This window comes from Penicillium bovifimosum (genome assembly GCF_028826915.1).
Source record: "Penicillium bovifimosum strain IBT 22155 chromosome Unknown utg000002l_segment0_segment0, whole genome shotgun sequence".
In the NCBI taxonomy this organism is placed as follows: Eukaryota; Fungi; Ascomycota; class Eurotiomycetes; order Eurotiales; family Aspergillaceae; genus Penicillium; species Penicillium bovifimosum.
In genome coordinates, this window is record NW_026622711.1 from 3,495,603 (window position 1) to 3,512,805 (window position 17,203).

At 50.5% G+C, this 17,203-nt stretch overlaps 6 protein-coding genes across 6 annotated transcripts; 4 read left to right on the forward strand and 2 right to left on the reverse strand.

The window, feature by feature from the left end:
• Window positions 1–450: 450 nt before the first annotated feature.
• Window positions 451–1,962, forward strand: rvb2 (RuvB family ATP-dependent DNA helicase reptin; the record flags this gene model as incomplete). The annotated part of the gene is made up of 3 exons (XM_056663259.1): window positions 451–459; window positions 510–956; window positions 1,012–1,962. 3 exons carry the CDS (start codon window positions 451–453, stop codon window positions 1,960–1,962), a joined length of 1,407 nt encoding a protein of 468 aa, XP_056525372.1.
• Window positions 1,963–2,246: 284 nt separating this feature from the next.
• N7515_002516 (GYF domain-containing protein) lies at window positions 2,247–3,572 on the reverse strand (the record flags this gene model as incomplete). The annotated part of the gene is made up of 1 exon (XM_056663260.1): window positions 2,247–3,572. The coding sequence occupies one exon, from the start codon at window positions 3,570–3,572 to the stop codon at window positions 2,247–2,249; it is 1,326 nt and encodes a 441-aa protein (XP_056525373.1).
• Window positions 3,573–3,934: 362 nt separating this feature from the next.
• On the forward strand, window positions 3,935–5,242 carry N7515_002517 (polyubiquitin-binding protein UFD1; the record flags this gene model as incomplete). Its single annotated transcript, XM_056663261.1, has 3 exons — window positions 3,935–3,937; window positions 3,999–4,316; window positions 4,376–5,242. 3 exons carry the CDS (start codon window positions 3,935–3,937, stop codon window positions 5,240–5,242), a joined length of 1,188 nt encoding a protein of 395 aa, XP_056525374.1.
• A 510-nt stretch (window positions 5,243–5,752) lies between these two features.
• N7515_002518 (TMEM53 family protein) lies at window positions 5,753–6,601 on the forward strand (the record flags this gene model as incomplete). Its single annotated transcript, XM_056663262.1, has 1 exon — window positions 5,753–6,601. One exon carries the CDS (start codon window positions 5,753–5,755, stop codon window positions 6,599–6,601), a length of 849 nt encoding a protein of 282 aa, XP_056525375.1.
• A 675-nt stretch (window positions 6,602–7,276) lies between these two features.
• Window positions 7,277–9,333, forward strand: N7515_002519 (DUF4246 domain-containing protein; the record flags this gene model as incomplete). Its single annotated transcript, XM_056663263.1, has 4 exons — window positions 7,277–7,467; window positions 7,516–7,597; window positions 7,650–8,687; window positions 8,767–9,333. The coding sequence occupies 4 exons, from the start codon at window positions 7,277–7,279 to the stop codon at window positions 9,331–9,333; spliced, it is 1,878 nt and encodes a 625-aa protein (XP_056525376.1).
• A 260-nt stretch (window positions 9,334–9,593) lies between these two features.
• Window positions 9,594–13,343, reverse strand: N7515_002520 (DNA-directed RNA polymerase III core subunit RET1; the record flags this gene model as incomplete). Its single annotated transcript, XM_056663264.1, has 3 exons — window positions 9,594–12,402; window positions 12,452–13,209; window positions 13,284–13,343. The coding sequence occupies 3 exons, from the start codon at window positions 13,341–13,343 to the stop codon at window positions 9,594–9,596; spliced, it is 3,627 nt and encodes a 1,208-aa protein (XP_056525377.1).
• Window positions 13,344–17,203: the final 3,860 nt, after the last annotated feature.

Consider the following 17,203-nt stretch of genomic DNA (forward strand, 5'->3'; position numbering starts at 1 on the left):
ACCACTTGCGGCAGTATATAGACCAGACTGCCTACCATCAGCACACAGCAGGATATGAAAGAAGAGGTCGGGCAGCGCAGAGCGTGAAACCTGTCCGTCGCGCAAGGACGTGTACGGGGTGGGGAGGTAGAATGATAGGTCGATGGTATTGTAGACACCGAAGCTCAACCACTTGGCCGTAAAAGAGATAGAAAAAAAGTATAGCCGCGCGATGTAGACGATTCCTGTGGAGTTTGAGTGTCTACTGTGGTTTAGGATCGACAATGTCAACATGAAGGCAAATGACGGGCTCTTTGTCGCTTTGGGAAATTATTCTGCCGGGCGGTGACGCCTCCGATCCGTCTGCTCTGGCTCTCTCTTCTTTTGCTTTTCTAGAGCTCTGGCGCATTTGACCAACATACGCAGTATATTTTCCAGTCAGAGGAAGAATTCTCTCGGAATATTCACAAAATGGCTGTAGTAAGTTAACCGTCCTTTATAATATTCATCTGCCTCTGACACCTGAAAAGCCAATCTCGACTGTCGCAGAGAGCAAGGAGCTCCGGGGACTGAACCTCATCGCCGCCCATTCGCATATTAGAGGTCTTGGAGTCGATCCAGACACTCTTCAACCTCGGACATCATCTCAAGGCCTTGTGGGTCAGGAAAAGGCCCGCAAGGCTGCTGCTGTTATCCTGCAAATGGTGAGGGAAGGAAGGATTGCTGGTCGCGCGGTTCTGATCGCAGGACCTCCTAGCACGGGAAAGACCGCGATTGCAATGGGCATGGCACAGTCTCTCGGGCCAGATGTACCTTTCACTATGCTGGCTGCTTCTGAAATCTTCTCAATGGAGATGTCGAAGACAGAAGCCCTCACACAGGCATTCCGGAAGTCCATCGGTGTGCGCATCAAAGAAGAGAGTGAGATCATCGAGGGCGAAGTTGTGGAGATTCAAATCGACCGAAGCGTCACCGGAGTAAGTGTATCTGTACTTAAGACTAATCAATGCTGTTGTTACTAACTCCCTGCAGGGCAATAAACAAGGAAAGCTCACAATCAAGACCACCGACATGGAAACGATTTACGATATGGGAACCAAGATGATTGATTCGATGACCAAAGAACGCGTAATGGCAGGAGACGTGATCTCCATCGACAAGTCCTCCGGTAAAATTACCAAGCTCGGCCGGTCATATGCACGCTCGCGAGACTACGACGCCATGGGTGCCGACACCAAGTTTGTCCAGTGCCCCGAAGGCGAGCTTCAGGTCCGCAAGGAGATCGTTCACACCGTCAGTCTTCATGAGATCGATGTCATCAATTCACGTTCACAAGGATTCCTGGCCCTCTTCTCCGGCGATACAGGCGAGATTCGGAGTGAAGTTAGGGATCAGATCAATACCAAGGTGGCTGAATGGAAGGAAGAGGGCAAGGCAGAGATTATCCCTGGTGTCCTTTTCATTGACGAGGTTCATATGCTCGATATTGAGTGTTACTCCTACATCAACCGTGCCCTTGAGGCCGAGCTGGCCCCTATTGTCATCATGGCCAGCAACCGCGGCCAGTCACGTATCCGCGGAACCAACTACACCTCTCCACACGGCCTACCTCTTGATTTCCTTGATCGGGTTGTGATTGTCAGCACATCAATGTACTCGGGAGACGAGATTCGTCAGATTCTCGCCATCCGAGCGCAGGAAGAGGAAATAGACCTTTCGCCCGATGCTCTCGCGCTTCTCACTAAGATTGGTCAAGAGTCCAACTTGCGTTACGCTAGCAACATCATTACCACCTCGCATCTCTTGAGTCAAAAACGCAAGGCGAAGGAAGTCAGCGTTGATGATGTCCAGCGCAGCTTCCGGCTGTTCTACGACCCTGCTCGGAGTGTTAAGTTCATCAACCAATATGAACAGCGCTTCATCAGTGACGAGGGCAACGTTAGCCTCACGGCTAACAACGGCGATGCTATGGAGCTTTCTTAATAAAGTCACACGTTTTAGTACTGGGCTATTCGGCGGGCAGTTAAGCGGGTTGGAAAAGCTACACTGGACTTGGATTTGTTTGTTTTTCTTTTGTGTCTCATCATTGTCATGATGTATGATAGGACCGGCGCTTGTTGAGATGATTTCAATGGCCTTTTCACATTCAATTGCGGCCCTCCCTATGTAGAGGGTATGGTATTAATGTTTCGTTCATCATTGGTACTTTCATGTGACCAAAGCAATATCTCGTAGCTACAGGAATGTTGGAAACAGCCCTGTTTGTATCAGAGGAAATTAGCGGCGGTACTCCACGGCCCTGCATCGCCTACTCGGCGGAATTCAACCCCTTCGCCAAAGTAGCCAGCATTGTTCCATGAATCCATCATGTTACTATCGTAAGGGCCATGGGGGTCGCCTCCGTCTCTAGCGTCGGACCACCGGTACTCCCACATCGCGGGACCTTGTTCAGTCACGCCACCTGTAGTTGGAGGGTCTACCCAGTTCTCGCCTGTTTCGCTGCGATACTGCCGTGTGAGCTTTTCGCGCTCTGTGTCGTAGATATCAATCTGATCGCGACCCATCAAGATATCCGCGGCGCCAGTGATAGAATCAATTGCCTTCTTTCGAGCCACTTCACTGGGATCTTCATCCTCCATCTCGACATCCTCAGTGGCCTTCTTCTTATTCTTCTTGTTTTGCCACTTGGGTTTCCGGCGGAGGCCTTTGCCCAGTCGGGCCAGTGCCTCGAGTATCGTTTCGCCACGCTCGAGATGTATGATGATCGATTTCAGGGCATCCGCTGTCAAGACGCTGTCGTCTACGCGGGCCTTCTCTCTGCGCTCTGCCTCGCGGTGCTCGGCGGCCTCTTTGGCCTTCTTGATATCCTTTTTAGAGACGTCGTCCAACCACGTATCATAGATGGCATCGGGGTCCATGGCTTTTCGGATATAGTTGCCCTGGTCGTCAAATCTACCCTCCTCTTGTTCCGTTTTCATGTTGAAAGCATCAAGTAGAGGTGCGTGCTTCTTCTTGCCACCTGCGCCAAGCTCCTCGTCCAGGTCATCGTCGACTCGTGCGCGTTCCTCCTCCGCCACCTCACTGCCACTCTCATCTTCCTCCTCAATTTGACCTGCGTGGATGTTCGAATCGATATTCACTGTTCCTCCGCCCTTTGAAGAGTCGACTTGGCCCTCGATCTCGTCATTTTGTAAGAATCGAACCGACTTCTTGTTCTTGTGGATAGCTTCATCGCCATCAATTTCTTCTGCTCCGAAATCTTCCTGTAGCTCGGCGAACATATCATCGTCGTCCGCATCTTGTTGGGCTTGTTTGCGCTCGGATTTCTTCTCTGTGTGTGCCCCGAACCCTTCGTTCTCACTGTCTGAGTCGTAACCCTCGAGATTGACAGCTTTGCGTCTGACTCTTTGACCACGTCGGCCAACCTCGTCAGCGTCCAATACTGCATCTTCTTCAGGTGCATCTGCAGCAAGGGCTGAAGGGTTTCGAAGGTCAAAGCGGGGCTTTTTGTGCTCTGAATCCTCGTCGTCATTGTAATGAGTGCTGCCGAAATCTTCGCCTGTCCGCTTGGGACGCGGTAATGAGCTCGACATGGCGTTTTGTGGAGGGATGATACGGTGGAGGGAGGGGTGAATTCAAGTAGAAAGGGGCATGGACGATGTTCCGCTAAAACAAAAATAAAGCGTACACGACGACAAGCGGGGAGCTGGATGCAGCTCCCATCGGCATTGTTCTTCTGCCGCGTCAGACCGCCTGCGTCTTCTGGTATAGTCCCCGCAGAGCCACCTCGATGTGGCTTGGTGCTGCTCTGACCGCTTTTAGTCGGAGCGGAAAATCATGGCGGAGCGACTGCGTCACTGACGGCGATCCAGCGGCATTGTGCCTCAGATAAATCGGGCTTACTGATAGCTTCCTTCTTACCAAGTTTTGGTTATTCACTTCTCAAGATTATACCATGGTAAGCTAAGGAACAATCTCATTGTTCCCCCAGTATTCAACCTTTTCGCTGACAGCTATAGTTTCGACCTGGTTACTGGCCCGACGACCCCATGGATGGTATCCTAGGTGCTGGCATGGCACGTCCGGGTGCCACAGCCCGTCGGTTCGATGAATACTATCGTTGCTACCCAGTAGCTATGCTTCCAGGTCCCGAAAGAGAGAATGTCAACCACGGTGGCAAGGTCATCATGCCTCCTAGCGCATTGGACAAGCTCACCCGACTGCACATTACCTACCCGATGTTATTTGAGCTTCATAATGGTGCTAAAGAGAAGATGACACATGCGGGTGTCCTGGAGTTTATTGCTGAAGAAGGCAAGATCTATCTGCCATTCTGGGTGAGCGAGAACGTACCCCTCAATGTGGCGGAGCTGTACTAAGACTCGGTTCCCTACAGCTGATGCAAACATTACTACTGGAACCTGGCGACCTTCTACAAATCAAATCGACCGACCTCCCTCCTGGACAGTTCATTAAACTCCAAGCGCAGTCAACATCATTTTTAGATATCAGCGATCCGAAAGCCGTGCTCGAAAACGCCTTCCGGAATTTCTCTTGCCTCACCAAAGGCGATGTCTTCACTTTTGCATACAACGATCAAGTCTATGAAATGGCGGTTTTAGAAACGAAACCATCTGGGACGAAGAGTGCGATATCCGTTTTAGAGACCGATTTGGAGGTTGATTTCGCTGCTCCGGTTGGATTTGAAGAACCACAGCGGACTAGTGGAGCCAGCACTCCTGGCAGCGTCATTCGTGGTGGTAAGCTTCCAGCCGGTGGACTTTTGCACCCCCATGGCACCATGGCACAATCAATCAACTACTCTGCAATTGCCCCCGGGGCCACCGATGCTGCCGCAGGGGCTCGCGCGGCGTCCTCCAACTTCTTGTCTGGAGGCCAGCGTCTCAATGCCAAAAAGGGCAGCAAGGCTCCAACTCCCAACCCGTCTACTCCCACCCCCGGCGCCTCGAATCCCTCACATCCTCCTCCCACCCGACGAACAAATGGCCCGCAACCGCTCCGACTCCCGCCTAACCAGCTGTTCTTCGGGTATGCCATCACACCTGTCAAGCCTCGCGATGAGAATGGGCAGGTCATTCCCGATGACCACCCCAAATTCCAAGGCATTGGACAAACATTGCGGGGGAAGCGAAAGGATCTGTCTGACTCTGCCACTGCCTCGGGAAGTGAGGCTGAAAGCCAGAAGGGCAAGGAAAGCACTAAAAAGTCTGACAGCGGTGGTCGGACTTTAGGGAAGCGCTGATATCTGCAATGTGCTATCCAACCCTACGCTTTCACGATTTCTTCTTGGGTTTAGATAGTGGTGATATCTAGATTTCACAACGGGGCTTTTTCTTGGGGACATAGCAAGGTTCGATACGGCGTTTTGGGGAACTAGTATCTTTTCTTCAATATATCAAACGGCGTTGCAAAAGAGAGTATATCGTTCTTCTCTGTCTTGTATACGCTCTTCTGCGATCCGAGCTTGTACTTCAGATGTTCTCCCAGACCAAGCCCCGTGATGCCAAAGACCTTTGCAGCTTAGGTCTAGTGTCTACAACGATTCAATGAACCAATTTACGGTACATGAGATATCTCATAAACTGCTCAAAGGGCTAGAGTCTCTTGAGAAATGTGGTGATAACCGAGGGCGTTCGAATAGTCCGGCTGCCGGCTAACTAGTGCGCACGGGCACGCCGAGAGATCGCCCTCCAAAGACCTCAAAGTTCAAACTCGACTACGATCTGATCGTACAGATATTTGGACTTGCATCATGGCCACAATAGCCGCCAATCCCTTAGGATCATTCACCAGGCTAGCCCCCTCGGTCTACCTCCACGATCCTGCCATTCCAGGTGAGAAGGAACGGCCAGTGATATTTATTGCTTTTTGGATGAATGCGCCCCCACGTGCACTAGCGAAATATGTGGTCGAATACGGGCGCCTAGTGCCATCAGCACGAATTATTTTTGTCCGAAGTTCATCGAATGACTTCATCTGGCGCCTGAGGACCCAGACCCGCAGAGCCCGCATCGCCCCAGCCGTGGAAGCAATGCGCGGTCTAGTGACCCCTGAAAATCCGGTCTTTGTGCACTTCTTCTCAAACGGAGGCATGTCAAACACGACTCATCTATTACATGCTTGGAAGGATGCCACGGGAACCTCATTGCCGATCTCGGCCATGATTCTCGATAGTGCCCCGGGCAGTCCTAGCCTACGATCGGGCTTGAAGGCTTTCTCCTATGCCCTTCCTCGGATGTGGATTTTGCGGCTGTTTGGGAAAAGCTTGCTCTTCGCTTTCTTGGTTCTCTTCAAGATGATCCACTCATTTACCGCGCTTTCGGATCCTATCTCCCTTGCCCGCGAGGTCGTCAATGATACTTCTTTGGTACGGCCGGTTAACGCGGAGGGAACTCTCAATCGCTGCTATATCTACTCTGATGCAGATGAGCTGGTTGACTGGCGCGATGTGGAATCTCACGCTGTGGACGCTGAGGCTAAACGCTGGGTCGTGCGTCGTGAGGTGTTCAAGGGCTCTCCTCATGTCGGGCATATGAGGGTTGACCCTGATCGCTATTGGGGTATTGTCAAAGAGTACTTGGGGGCTTTGGTATTGGCTTGATTGTCGATTCCTGTCCCTTTGCCTGTAGACTTTACCTCAATGTTTATGCATATACATGCATAGTTGATATGCATTATGCCGTGCGACCACCATTTCAGTTTGCTCTCCACGCATGACTATCTCCTCACTCTAGCAGGGCTTCAATAGGAATATGGATACATATGTGCCATACGATTCATTTCTCCACCAAGAAACAATTGAACTGCTGTTTCACTTGAGCGTACCACCAGATTTGACCATTCCATGGTCACAGGTGTTTAGTCACTATGACTGTGAGGTCAGAGCACATACCAATAGTAAGTAGAGCTAGCCGCCTGGACATCAGCGTGGAAAGGACAGGCCGCTAGAGACTGACCGAAAGAGCCGGAGCAAAGTTCCGCAGCTCCTATCTGGGGGCGTAAGTCATTGCGATTTATCAGGTGAATGAGAAACGACGACACCGCTGCATCATCACTTGCTTCTCTGTCCCGGAGTTCCCATTTTGATATCTTCTACCTCCTCTCTTGCCTCAATCGATGTTTACTCGATGTGTCTGACATAGTGCATGCCATTGCAAAAGCATACTTCTCTGTTGAAGTAGGGTTCAGTGTCCCAACCTCCCCGTACTATTCTGACCTAGTGGCATAGACTATCTCTCTTTTCTGGCAATAACCGCTGAATTGACGAAACACGACCATGTTCCAACAACCAGGCGCCCATCCCAGTAAACTACAAGCCAGATCGGCGGAAGACGCCCGCTTCTCTCTTCCGGGATTCAACCGGCCCCTGGACTTCGCTCCAAGGGAGAAAAATATCTATGGCGTGGAGTGTCGGAGCATGTTTCCATCGGCCCTGGACGACAGAGACATTCAAGCAGGACATGTGGAGTAAGTCTATAGACCCCTGGGAAGTCGACAATGCTGAAATGCTCTCAGTCTGCCAGTCTGCACCTTGCGTGAGCTTCATATGGTGTCATATATGGAAGATCTAACAGATATACCTGAATGGTGGGAAAAGGTCAGTGGCTCTCTTGAACGCAAGACTGGACATTCCATTGAGATAAAGATAGGTCTTCGACCCGACTGTCCAGGAGCAGTGGAAAAAGGACGCCATGAACAGTGGCAAAGACATCACACTCAACATGGCTGAATGGATCATTGACGAGCTTCAATTCAAAGCCATGATCTACCAGACCACAGGCGTAGTGTCCCTGTACAATGGCGATGTCACCAAGTCGGACACCAACATGTCTGAGAAGCTCATCCGCGATATCAAAGCCATGGTGCCGGAACTAGCGTATGCCGATGAAAGGCTGAAGGAGTGCTATTCAGGGGTCATTCTCAGCGAGCGAGACTATCTTTCCGTGGCTATGTATCCGCTCGTCTACGGCAAGAGTCGGATTCTCACCGACAGACTCATTGGGGTCGACGACGCCCTCCAGTACGCTGGCAAGGGAGAAGTCATCCCAGTCCCACAAGATACTGGAATCACCAGAGAAGATATTGCCTGGCGAGTCGTGGCTCGGGCAGACATCCAGGTCCGGCCGTACAGCCGCCATTACCAGCTTCTTCCCTCGGACTGGGAGTTCGGTGACGACGGAAAATGGCACATAGCCTCATACATCAACAATCTACATCCGGTCAAACACCGAAATGTCTACAAGGTGATCGAAGAGGCTTTCAACTGCGTCGTTCCCCAGTGGAATGCGACTTTGACTCCTCTCAAAGACATGCTTCATTCTCGTGCCCGAATCGAGTACGCCAAGGCGGAATATTACCCAGTTCCGAAGGAGCTTGCTGCTCAGCCACCTCAAATCCAAGCGAGAGAAGCTCAGAGTGAGTTTGATGAGCGCCTGGAGAAGTGGAGAATGGAAAACATGCGTGTCATCCAGCCCGACGTAGGCAAATTCATCCCCTGGGCCGTCCCACCTTGGATGATGGATAAATTACCTAGGGACCTCCCCAGTGGAGTTCGGATCGAGAACAGCGTCGATCTTAATCGGGACTACCAGGGCCGCGGACTGCAGGTGATTACCCGCATACTGAGCATTGAGCTAGATCCGGAGAATCCCACTTACGAGACAGACTTCCACGTCGAGGGCACGATGGTAAGTCCCCAAAGAGCAAACATCCCCCCTCCCCACCCCCCGATCTGAAATCTTGAAATTGACAGAACAAACCAACTAGAACGAACACGTCTGCGCCACTGCATTCCTAGTCTACGACCACCAGAACACGCACGACGCATACATGGAATTCCGCAACATCATAGAAACTGACATGCTGTCTGAAATCGAGCACGAGCCAAACGATTTCGTCTGGCTGCAGCAAGTCTTCGGTCTGCGAAACAACGAGCCAGCCGTTCAACGGCCCGGCACGATCCGTGCCAGACCAGGTCGAGTTATCATGTGCCCGAGCGTTGTACAGCATAAGTTCAGCTTCGCGCTGAAGGACACAACGAAGCCTGGATATTCGAGTGCCATGGTGTTCTTCCTTGTTGATCCTAATATTCGGATCATCTCCACGGCTAATATCCCGCCTCAGCGTGTCGATTGGACTATGGATATCCCGGAGTCTGAGGGAGGAATCAGAGCGGCTATGGAGAAGCTTGCGCTGGATAATATGAAGAACAAGGATGATATGCCGATGTCTTTGGAAGAGGCGGCGGAGATGAGAGCCGCAGCTGTGAAGGAAATGCTGGAGTTTACTCGCTATCAGCATGTGGCGTTTGAGTCCAAGATTCTGAATCTTTGATGTGTTCCAGGTTGTTTGGATTCAGTTTCATTGCCTTTCTCTTTGCTTTTGTTCTGGTTATCTTATAGAAATTGGATCATATGGATGCAGTGTTTGTAGCCCCGACTACGTGCTACAAGAAAGAATCTAGAGGAAAGAATAGTCCAAAGATAATATCAAATCGCCGCGCTATGCCATTCATTCGTAAGACCAGATATGCACATGTCCCATTTTGATCGTCCCAAACACCAACCGAACCAAAGCCGAATCAAAAAAAAGGCTTAACGCCCCTTCATTTCGGGGAACTCGTCATCCAACTTCAGACGAGCCGTAACGTTCATACTCATCAACTCTTGGATAAGAAGTTTAGCAGCATATGGAATCACCATCTTCACGACGGAACGAGAAGACTTGCAACCAGGACACCAGTTCAAGTAACCCATGAAACCACACTTCTCGCAGACATCCACCTCGTGGCGATCGGACGAGATCATTAGACGCTCAAGTAGCAGCCGACTGGTACCATATGCAATCAAACAATCACGCTCCATCTCACCGAGACGAAGACCACCGTTACGCGAACGACCCTCGGTGGGTTGACGGGTGAGGGTAGCTGTTGGTCCCTTGGCACGAGAATGCATCTTATCTTGAACCATGTGCTTCAGCTTCTGATAGTAGATAGGACCGGTGAAAACATAGAAGGGCAGGGCCTCGCCGGTGATGCCGGAGGTGAGATAGTCCTTGCCACCGTAGCTGAAACCCTTGTCGATTAGAATCTGGGACATTTCCTCGACTGGGCTACCACCGAAACAGGTACCGTAGCCGTGCTGACCAGAGAGGACACCGGCTTTTCCGGCGACCAGCTCCAGCATCTTTCCGACTGTCATTCGGGAGGGGAAACCGTGAGGGTTCATGATGATGTCGGGGTTGATGCCTTGGTCGGAGAAGGGCATGTCTGCCTGATCGGCAATGATTCCAACAACACCCTTCTGTCCGTGGCGGGAAGAGAACTTGTCGCCGACCTCGGGTCGACGGGTTTGGCGGGTCAAGACTTTAATGAGTTGCGTCTCGCCCTCGGTGGCAGATACCAAGACCTTGTCGATATAGGAAGGATCGGGCAGCTTGTAGGTCATGGATGCGTCGATAACCTCTCCTCTGCCAATGTCGGAACCGCTGAATCCCATCATGTTTTGTACCTTGGGTGTCACTTTGTGGATGTAGCTTTCGCCGGCATTAACCGTCTCGCCAACTGCAGCTAGGCCATCGGCCTCGAGGATCGCATGCTTGCGAATTGGGGCGCCGTTCTCATATGTTGGCGGCCTGAGGTCATCCTTGGCTCCATTGGGATAACTCTTCAAAGTCGTGACGTGCTTGCGGAAGACCTGACAACGTCCGAAGCCACGGTCAACGGATCCCTTATTCAGGACCAAAGCATCCTCAATATCGTATCCAGAGTAACTCATAACGGCAACAGTTGCATTTTGACCAGCAGGTAGTTGGTCGTATTTGGTCAGCTCAATGGTTCGTGACTTGACCATTGGCTTTTGGGGGTAGACCATGAGGTAGAGAACGGAATCGATTCGCTGGAACTGATTGGAAGCAATGGCACCAATGGCTTGTTTACCCATGGCACATTGATAGGTGTTACGTGGGGATTGGTTATGGTGAGGATAGGGAATCAAACCAGCGACGGCTCCGAGGACAGTGAAGGGTTCGATCTCAAGATGGGTGTGAGTATTTGAGATGTCTTTCTCGTAAATGGAAATGTAGGAATCGTTCTCTTCGTTCACATCGAGGTACTCCACGAGCCCTTGAGCGAGGAAGTCGTCGAACTCCATCTTACCATCTCGCAACTTCTCCAGATGGTGAGCTTTGACAAGAGACTTGCCATTCTCCACGACGATGAGCGGTCTGCAGATTCGTCCATCGTCGGTTGCAACATGGACAGCCCGCTGGTGATGGTTGATGTAGATGCTGACAAACTCCGAGATGCGGCCCATGCGGCGCAGCCGTCGGAAGGCATTCAGGAAGGACTTGGGGCGTCTGGTCAAGCCTGTCGGTGTACCGTTGATAGAGATTGTATAGGCACCCCGTGCGTAAAGTTGCTGTCCGCCAACACTCGAGATGTCTTCGACGCCCAGCATGAAGATCAAGTTTCGCACCGGCCCTTCCTCATCGTTGGTCGTAATATGCGTCATGAGAGCCAAGTTCTTGACGAGACCACATGCCTCTCCTTCGGGAGTATCTGCAGGACAAAGCATTCCAAACTGGGACGGTTGCAGGGCACGAGGACCACTGACTTTACGGGTCTTTTCGAACTGACTGCTGATACGAGTCATCATACCCAGCGCTGCAATGTAACTCAGTCGACTGAGGACATGAGTGACACCTGCACGCTCCATGCGGAAACGCTTCAAACTCCAGTTTCCGGTGGAGATAGCTCGATTCATGCCCTGAGTGATATGATTCCCATGCATGGTCACGATTGTCCATGCATCGAACTGTTCGGCCCGATTGCGTTTATTGAGAACTTTGTCGATGTTCATCTTGATGTCGAAACAGAATTTCTTGAACAAATCTTCGAAGAGGAGAGCCAACATCTGGCCCGCAAGCTCCAGCCGTTTGTTTCCAAGATAATCACGGTCATCAACTAGCGCCGGGTCGTTCTTCGCCATCAACACGCGACGAGCCATATGAGCGACATAAATGGCCTTGGGTCTGAAATTCATGTCCTTCACCTCAATATGAGAGATGATCACAGATGCAATGGCCTCAATTGCCTCTTGCACGTGCGTCTTTCGGTAAGCGGCCTGTTTACGGTTGATCTTGATTCGGCAGCCGATCCACTCAAGGGCTTGCTGTTGGGTGTAGACATCGACATTGATGGCCTCCTCGAAATTGATCGCGAAGTCATCTTGATACAGACTATCGTCACCTGTCACCATTTGCATCATCTCCTTGTCGGTGTGGATACCCATGGCCTTGAGCAGAATGACGATGGGAATATCTTCGTTCAGCACATTGTGCTTAACATAGAGCCTGCCCTTTTTCATCACGATATAACTCTTGGATTTGCGCTCGTTCGAGGAACTGTGGATGTTAGTGCCGGTAGAGAGAGAAGATGTGCACATGTACATACCTGGTAACCGACGCCTGAACGATGTCTTTCTTCGGGTCTGTTTCGACAATAATTCTGTTCTTGCTCAACTGTTCTTGCACGAGAATGACCTTTTCCGTTCCGTTGACGACAAAGTAACCACCGGGGTCAAGGGGACATTCGTTGAGTACGCTCATCTGAGCAGGTGTTTTGTTCGAGAGCACACACTTAGAACTCCGAAGCATGATAGGAATTCTTCCAATAGAGATGCCTCGTCGGATAACCCTTTGCCGACCACGCACATACTCAAAGTCTACGAGAATCGGTGCAGCGTATGTGGTGTCTCGCAGCCGACACTCCTGCGGTGTAATGGTCGACTCGAACTCAAGTCCGCCATCGCCTTGCTCGTCGGCTCGGCGAGGTGAGCCAACATAGATGTCGGTAAATTTGATGTAAAAGTTGTGGTCCACATCACTCCGAATGGTCGAGCTCGACTCCACGATCTTCTTCATTTGCACCTCAACGAAGTAGTTGTAAGAGTCGATGTGTTGCTTCACCAGCCCTTTGACCTTGAGAAATGCTGGCAGGAGATTCCATTTGTCTTTAGCTGTGTTGATCGGTTCTGTGAGACCTTTATTGTAGTAAAATGGTTCCAACAGCGCATCGAAAGGGTCTCTAGGCTTGTAATTCGAGGGAGCTGCATCATTGACGGGCGCGAAGTGCTCGTGAGGCTCAGTAACGGAATTCGACTGGGAAAGGCGCTGGCTTTTGGTGGTTTCAGTCGTCGTTTGCCTCTCGGTCTGCACAAAAAGAGAATGTTAGTACATCTATCATTCGTATGAGAGTTGCGACGGGGCAAAAAAAGTTTCATTACCTCCGATGGACGTCGGGCCCTACTGGCTGCAGAGGGCTGCGGCCTTTTGCGCGGAGGCATTTTGGCTAGGCAGCTGGGAGTAGAGATACGGATATTCAAAGATATTCCGATCACAACTCAGTTGTCCGTGGACCAGGAGCTCGCAAAAGATGTGTCTCATGGAGGGGAAAGATTTGATAAATTTGGAGATAGATTAGTAAGCCACTGGCTGGAGCTCATTGTTGCCTGAGGCAGAATTTAGTCTCCACACTTCGTCGCAAAAGGAAACGGGCGTTTTCATACATTGACGGTTGTACGTCGATATGATCAAGATTCAAGTCAAATTCATTGAATTTCTCTCTTCTCTCAGGAAACATGTCTGTACAGTCTGTGGTTTCTGGTCCCGCGTAGTTGGTTCAGTATATGTTTTGAACATTGAGAGCAATCCATGTGAAACAACCGGGCAACTTATACCTTAGGCTCCATGGGAGGGTTCCGATGGAAGCTCTCCATAGGTAGGTAGCTCCACATATACTTAAGTGTTTCATTACTTACTTCATTTTGAATCAGCAGACCAGCTCAGAAATCCGTCTTATCCTGTTGTTGAGTGAGTACATATACTGCCCAGTGCCCGGAAGGTCTAGGCTAGGCGAGTCTTAAATCCGAGGCTGAAGGACGTTAGAACTTAGGAGCCCAGTCGAAGAAGCAGACATTGCCAAACCAGCGAACGTAAATTGGTCCAACGAAAGGCCCGTGTGAGTGCAGCCCCTTAGAGCGCACAGGGCTGAATGTGAGGCCTTAGGTATGTACTTAGGTGGTTGTCAAGGATCTGTTGCCCAACATGGGAGTACATCCAGTGGGTCTTTGCGCATGCAGGCCAGCCCCGAACGTTTAGGTACATGTCGGTATATATTTGCAGTTGTCTATCTGCACGGACAGATTACTGGTCACATCTGACTTGACTTGCAAGTTGCTCGATGGAGCCCGATGATCTATGAGGACGACCCTAACAATTGATGAAGCGATCACCCATAACACCAAAGAGATGGGACGTTCCACCTGGGCTGATGGGCACTGCGAGGTACCAAGTGCGATGATTTGCACTGGCAATAGTACACCGAGCTTATAAATAGACCTCGTCGCACTGCTTGTGTGGCATTATTGAGTTGTCGAGTATCGGGAGTACTCCATCCAATTATATTGAATAGGTAAGAGGCTAGGTATCTGGCCAGCTCTTCAAATCCCGACAGGCAAATTACATCAGAGTGCTAGTCGAGGAACATTCGATGCCTGTGGCAAAAGATATGTTGACCGCAACTTTGAAATCGCCACGCTTGACGCTTATGCTACTATGGATACTGCACTCGACCTAAAGATCACGCATTCCAGCAGGCTTACCCCCTTTCCGACCGGATCTACTGTACGTGTGTCAAAGTGTGCACGCAATGGTGGTGCGATAAGTCAGCGATTGAAGGTGGTCTCCATGGCTGGAAACGTGGTTGGCAAGACAGGGATCATAGCCCAATGTGCCTTCCGATAACCATGCATACTCCATACTCCAGGGCTCCAAGGAGATATCAGTCAAGGGCTGGATCTGGGGGAATGCTCCACCTCGACTGGGAAAAGCATGTGTATTCGCTATCAATGCCTAGCCCCCACTGGGAGGCCCTATTGTAAGACTTGAGCTACAGGGGTTGGTTTGACGCCGGGGGCCGATTAGTTTAGATGGTTACGGATAATAACTGTTTGCCAACCGATTTTGAAGACAGTCTAATATTATTGCCTTCTGGTAAGCTCCTGTTACGAATGCCCTCGGTTTGTGATTGGAGTCATGGATTCTGGTTCGTGACCCCTATAATGGAGACAGCCAACCAATTTCGAAGGCGTCAGTCAGGCGTTGGGCATGAAAGAAAGCAACCGAAATTGCTTCATTTGGGCGTCGATAAGTGGGTTTTTGAATCCACAAATGTTTTAGGATCCTCACTAGTATTATGAGTGTGATGGTAATCATTGCATGCGATAGCTGGCACGCTAGTTCGCGCACAGTTGGGGTTGGACGTATCACTTGGAGATCATGAGGGGGATTTGCCCTAGAGATCAGCAGCACAGACCGTAGCAAGTACTCAGCTCAGATTGAAAAACATATTTAGTTTCTCGTGCCTCAATAGACTGTATATTGTTACAATAGATGAAGGGGGTAAAAGTGGTCCATAATTGACGATCATCCCCGATGTGTGAATAATTCTAAGGGTGATTGGGGTTCGGACGACCTCCATTGGCAAGCTCGTCATTTGGTGGATCGGGGGCAAAGCGACACGATCAGCGGGGACACTTTTCCGATTGTACACCGCTTGTCTTGACGAAGTAGCGAAGTAGCGACCGCTTATCGTAGATCGGAGATTGTGGACACAGGACAACTTCCAGAAGTTTAGAAGAATTGAAGACTTGGAAGGACCGAAAAAGGGGGGAAACTATAAGTGTAGACCCATGGAGAACAAAGAACGCGACCCATGGGTGAAGAACCGTCACGAACCATTCCCTCCGTTAACCATTCCAAGGTTCTCATTGGTGTCTTTTTAAAGGAGATATAGCCGGAAGATATCTTTGGTTTTTTTCAAACACATGAATACTCGAGTCCATTGTAATTTCACTGATGATTCAGGCACAGGGGCCAAGCTACATACCTTAGAAGGCGATCCGCTGTCACATCTTCGGGTACTTCAGTCCCCACAAGTGGCTCTTAGAGGGGGTAAAAGCACCTGCAGATGCCACGCTCCTGACCAGCGCATCGAGAAAACCCCTTACCGAAGTCCAAGCACGATGGTTTTTCTCGTGTACAGCCCAGCTTGTCGCTAGTCCACCTTGGAATTGACCACTCGTAGCCCCCTGAAGACTTCGCGGGAGCTATCGTCTATTGCACTACCCCAGGTTGTTCCCGGGACAAGTGCGCCCTGTCGTACAGACACCGGAGGCTCTCCAATCAATGGAATCCGATTGATTCCCGAGTGACTGCTGGCTCATCATCTGCTATGACCCAACAAACCGTGTCGAGAATATTCCAAACACTATAAGAATGAAAGAAACGTAGTGAGTTTTAAGGAGTATGGGGAACGGGGTGTATTGTTTTGGCGCCTCACCCGAATGTCCACCGGTAACAGGACATTAGATACCATCAACCTCAAAGATTTCCCATATAATTTGACAATATAAAAATTATAGGAGAAAGCGGTGCTTGCCAGATTATTCTCCGGCAACTTCGAATAGCATAATCCGTAGCCAGAAAAAGAATTAGCAGGGGAAAAAAGAAAGACAAAAAAAGGCCACAGTCCGTTTACTAAAAGGGTCTCCCCGCTCTGATCTGGACTCCCAGCCATTTTCTTCCCCCCCCTCTTCCTCTTTCCTTTTTTCTCCCTCTACAACTTCTCTTTGTACAACAGTTTTGTATCGTTCGTTTGGGTTATTGTTAGGTTGTATTTCCCCTTTGCGCGACACGCTCGTTTCGCTCGCGCCTCGATCCCTTTTCGCTAAGTCGGAGCGGTAAGAGAGCTTCATCCCACTTCGTAACTCCCTACTGATCTCCGCAATGTCAGGAACACACGATATTTCGGGTCAATATTACCTATAGATGACCTGCGCCGCATAAAGCCACATCACGCTTCCTTTGTCGACCTGATTTGACTTCTCTCGAGGCGTTCATTGTGTGAGTTGGGTCCCTTTTGCGAGCGCAGATCGTCTCCGCCTGGCCAACCCCTCAGCCCCTCTCCGTCGATATTCCCCTTGCTTGAGACGCCGAGGAGCACACACACACACACACCGCCAGCCCACCCCTCCCCCATTCGGACATTTCCCTGCCACTGGAGGATCGGCTGCCGTAATATTTGGGGCTGGTCACAATCGCTTTTCTTGGAGAAGCTCCCCTATTACCCATTTCGGTGCTGTCA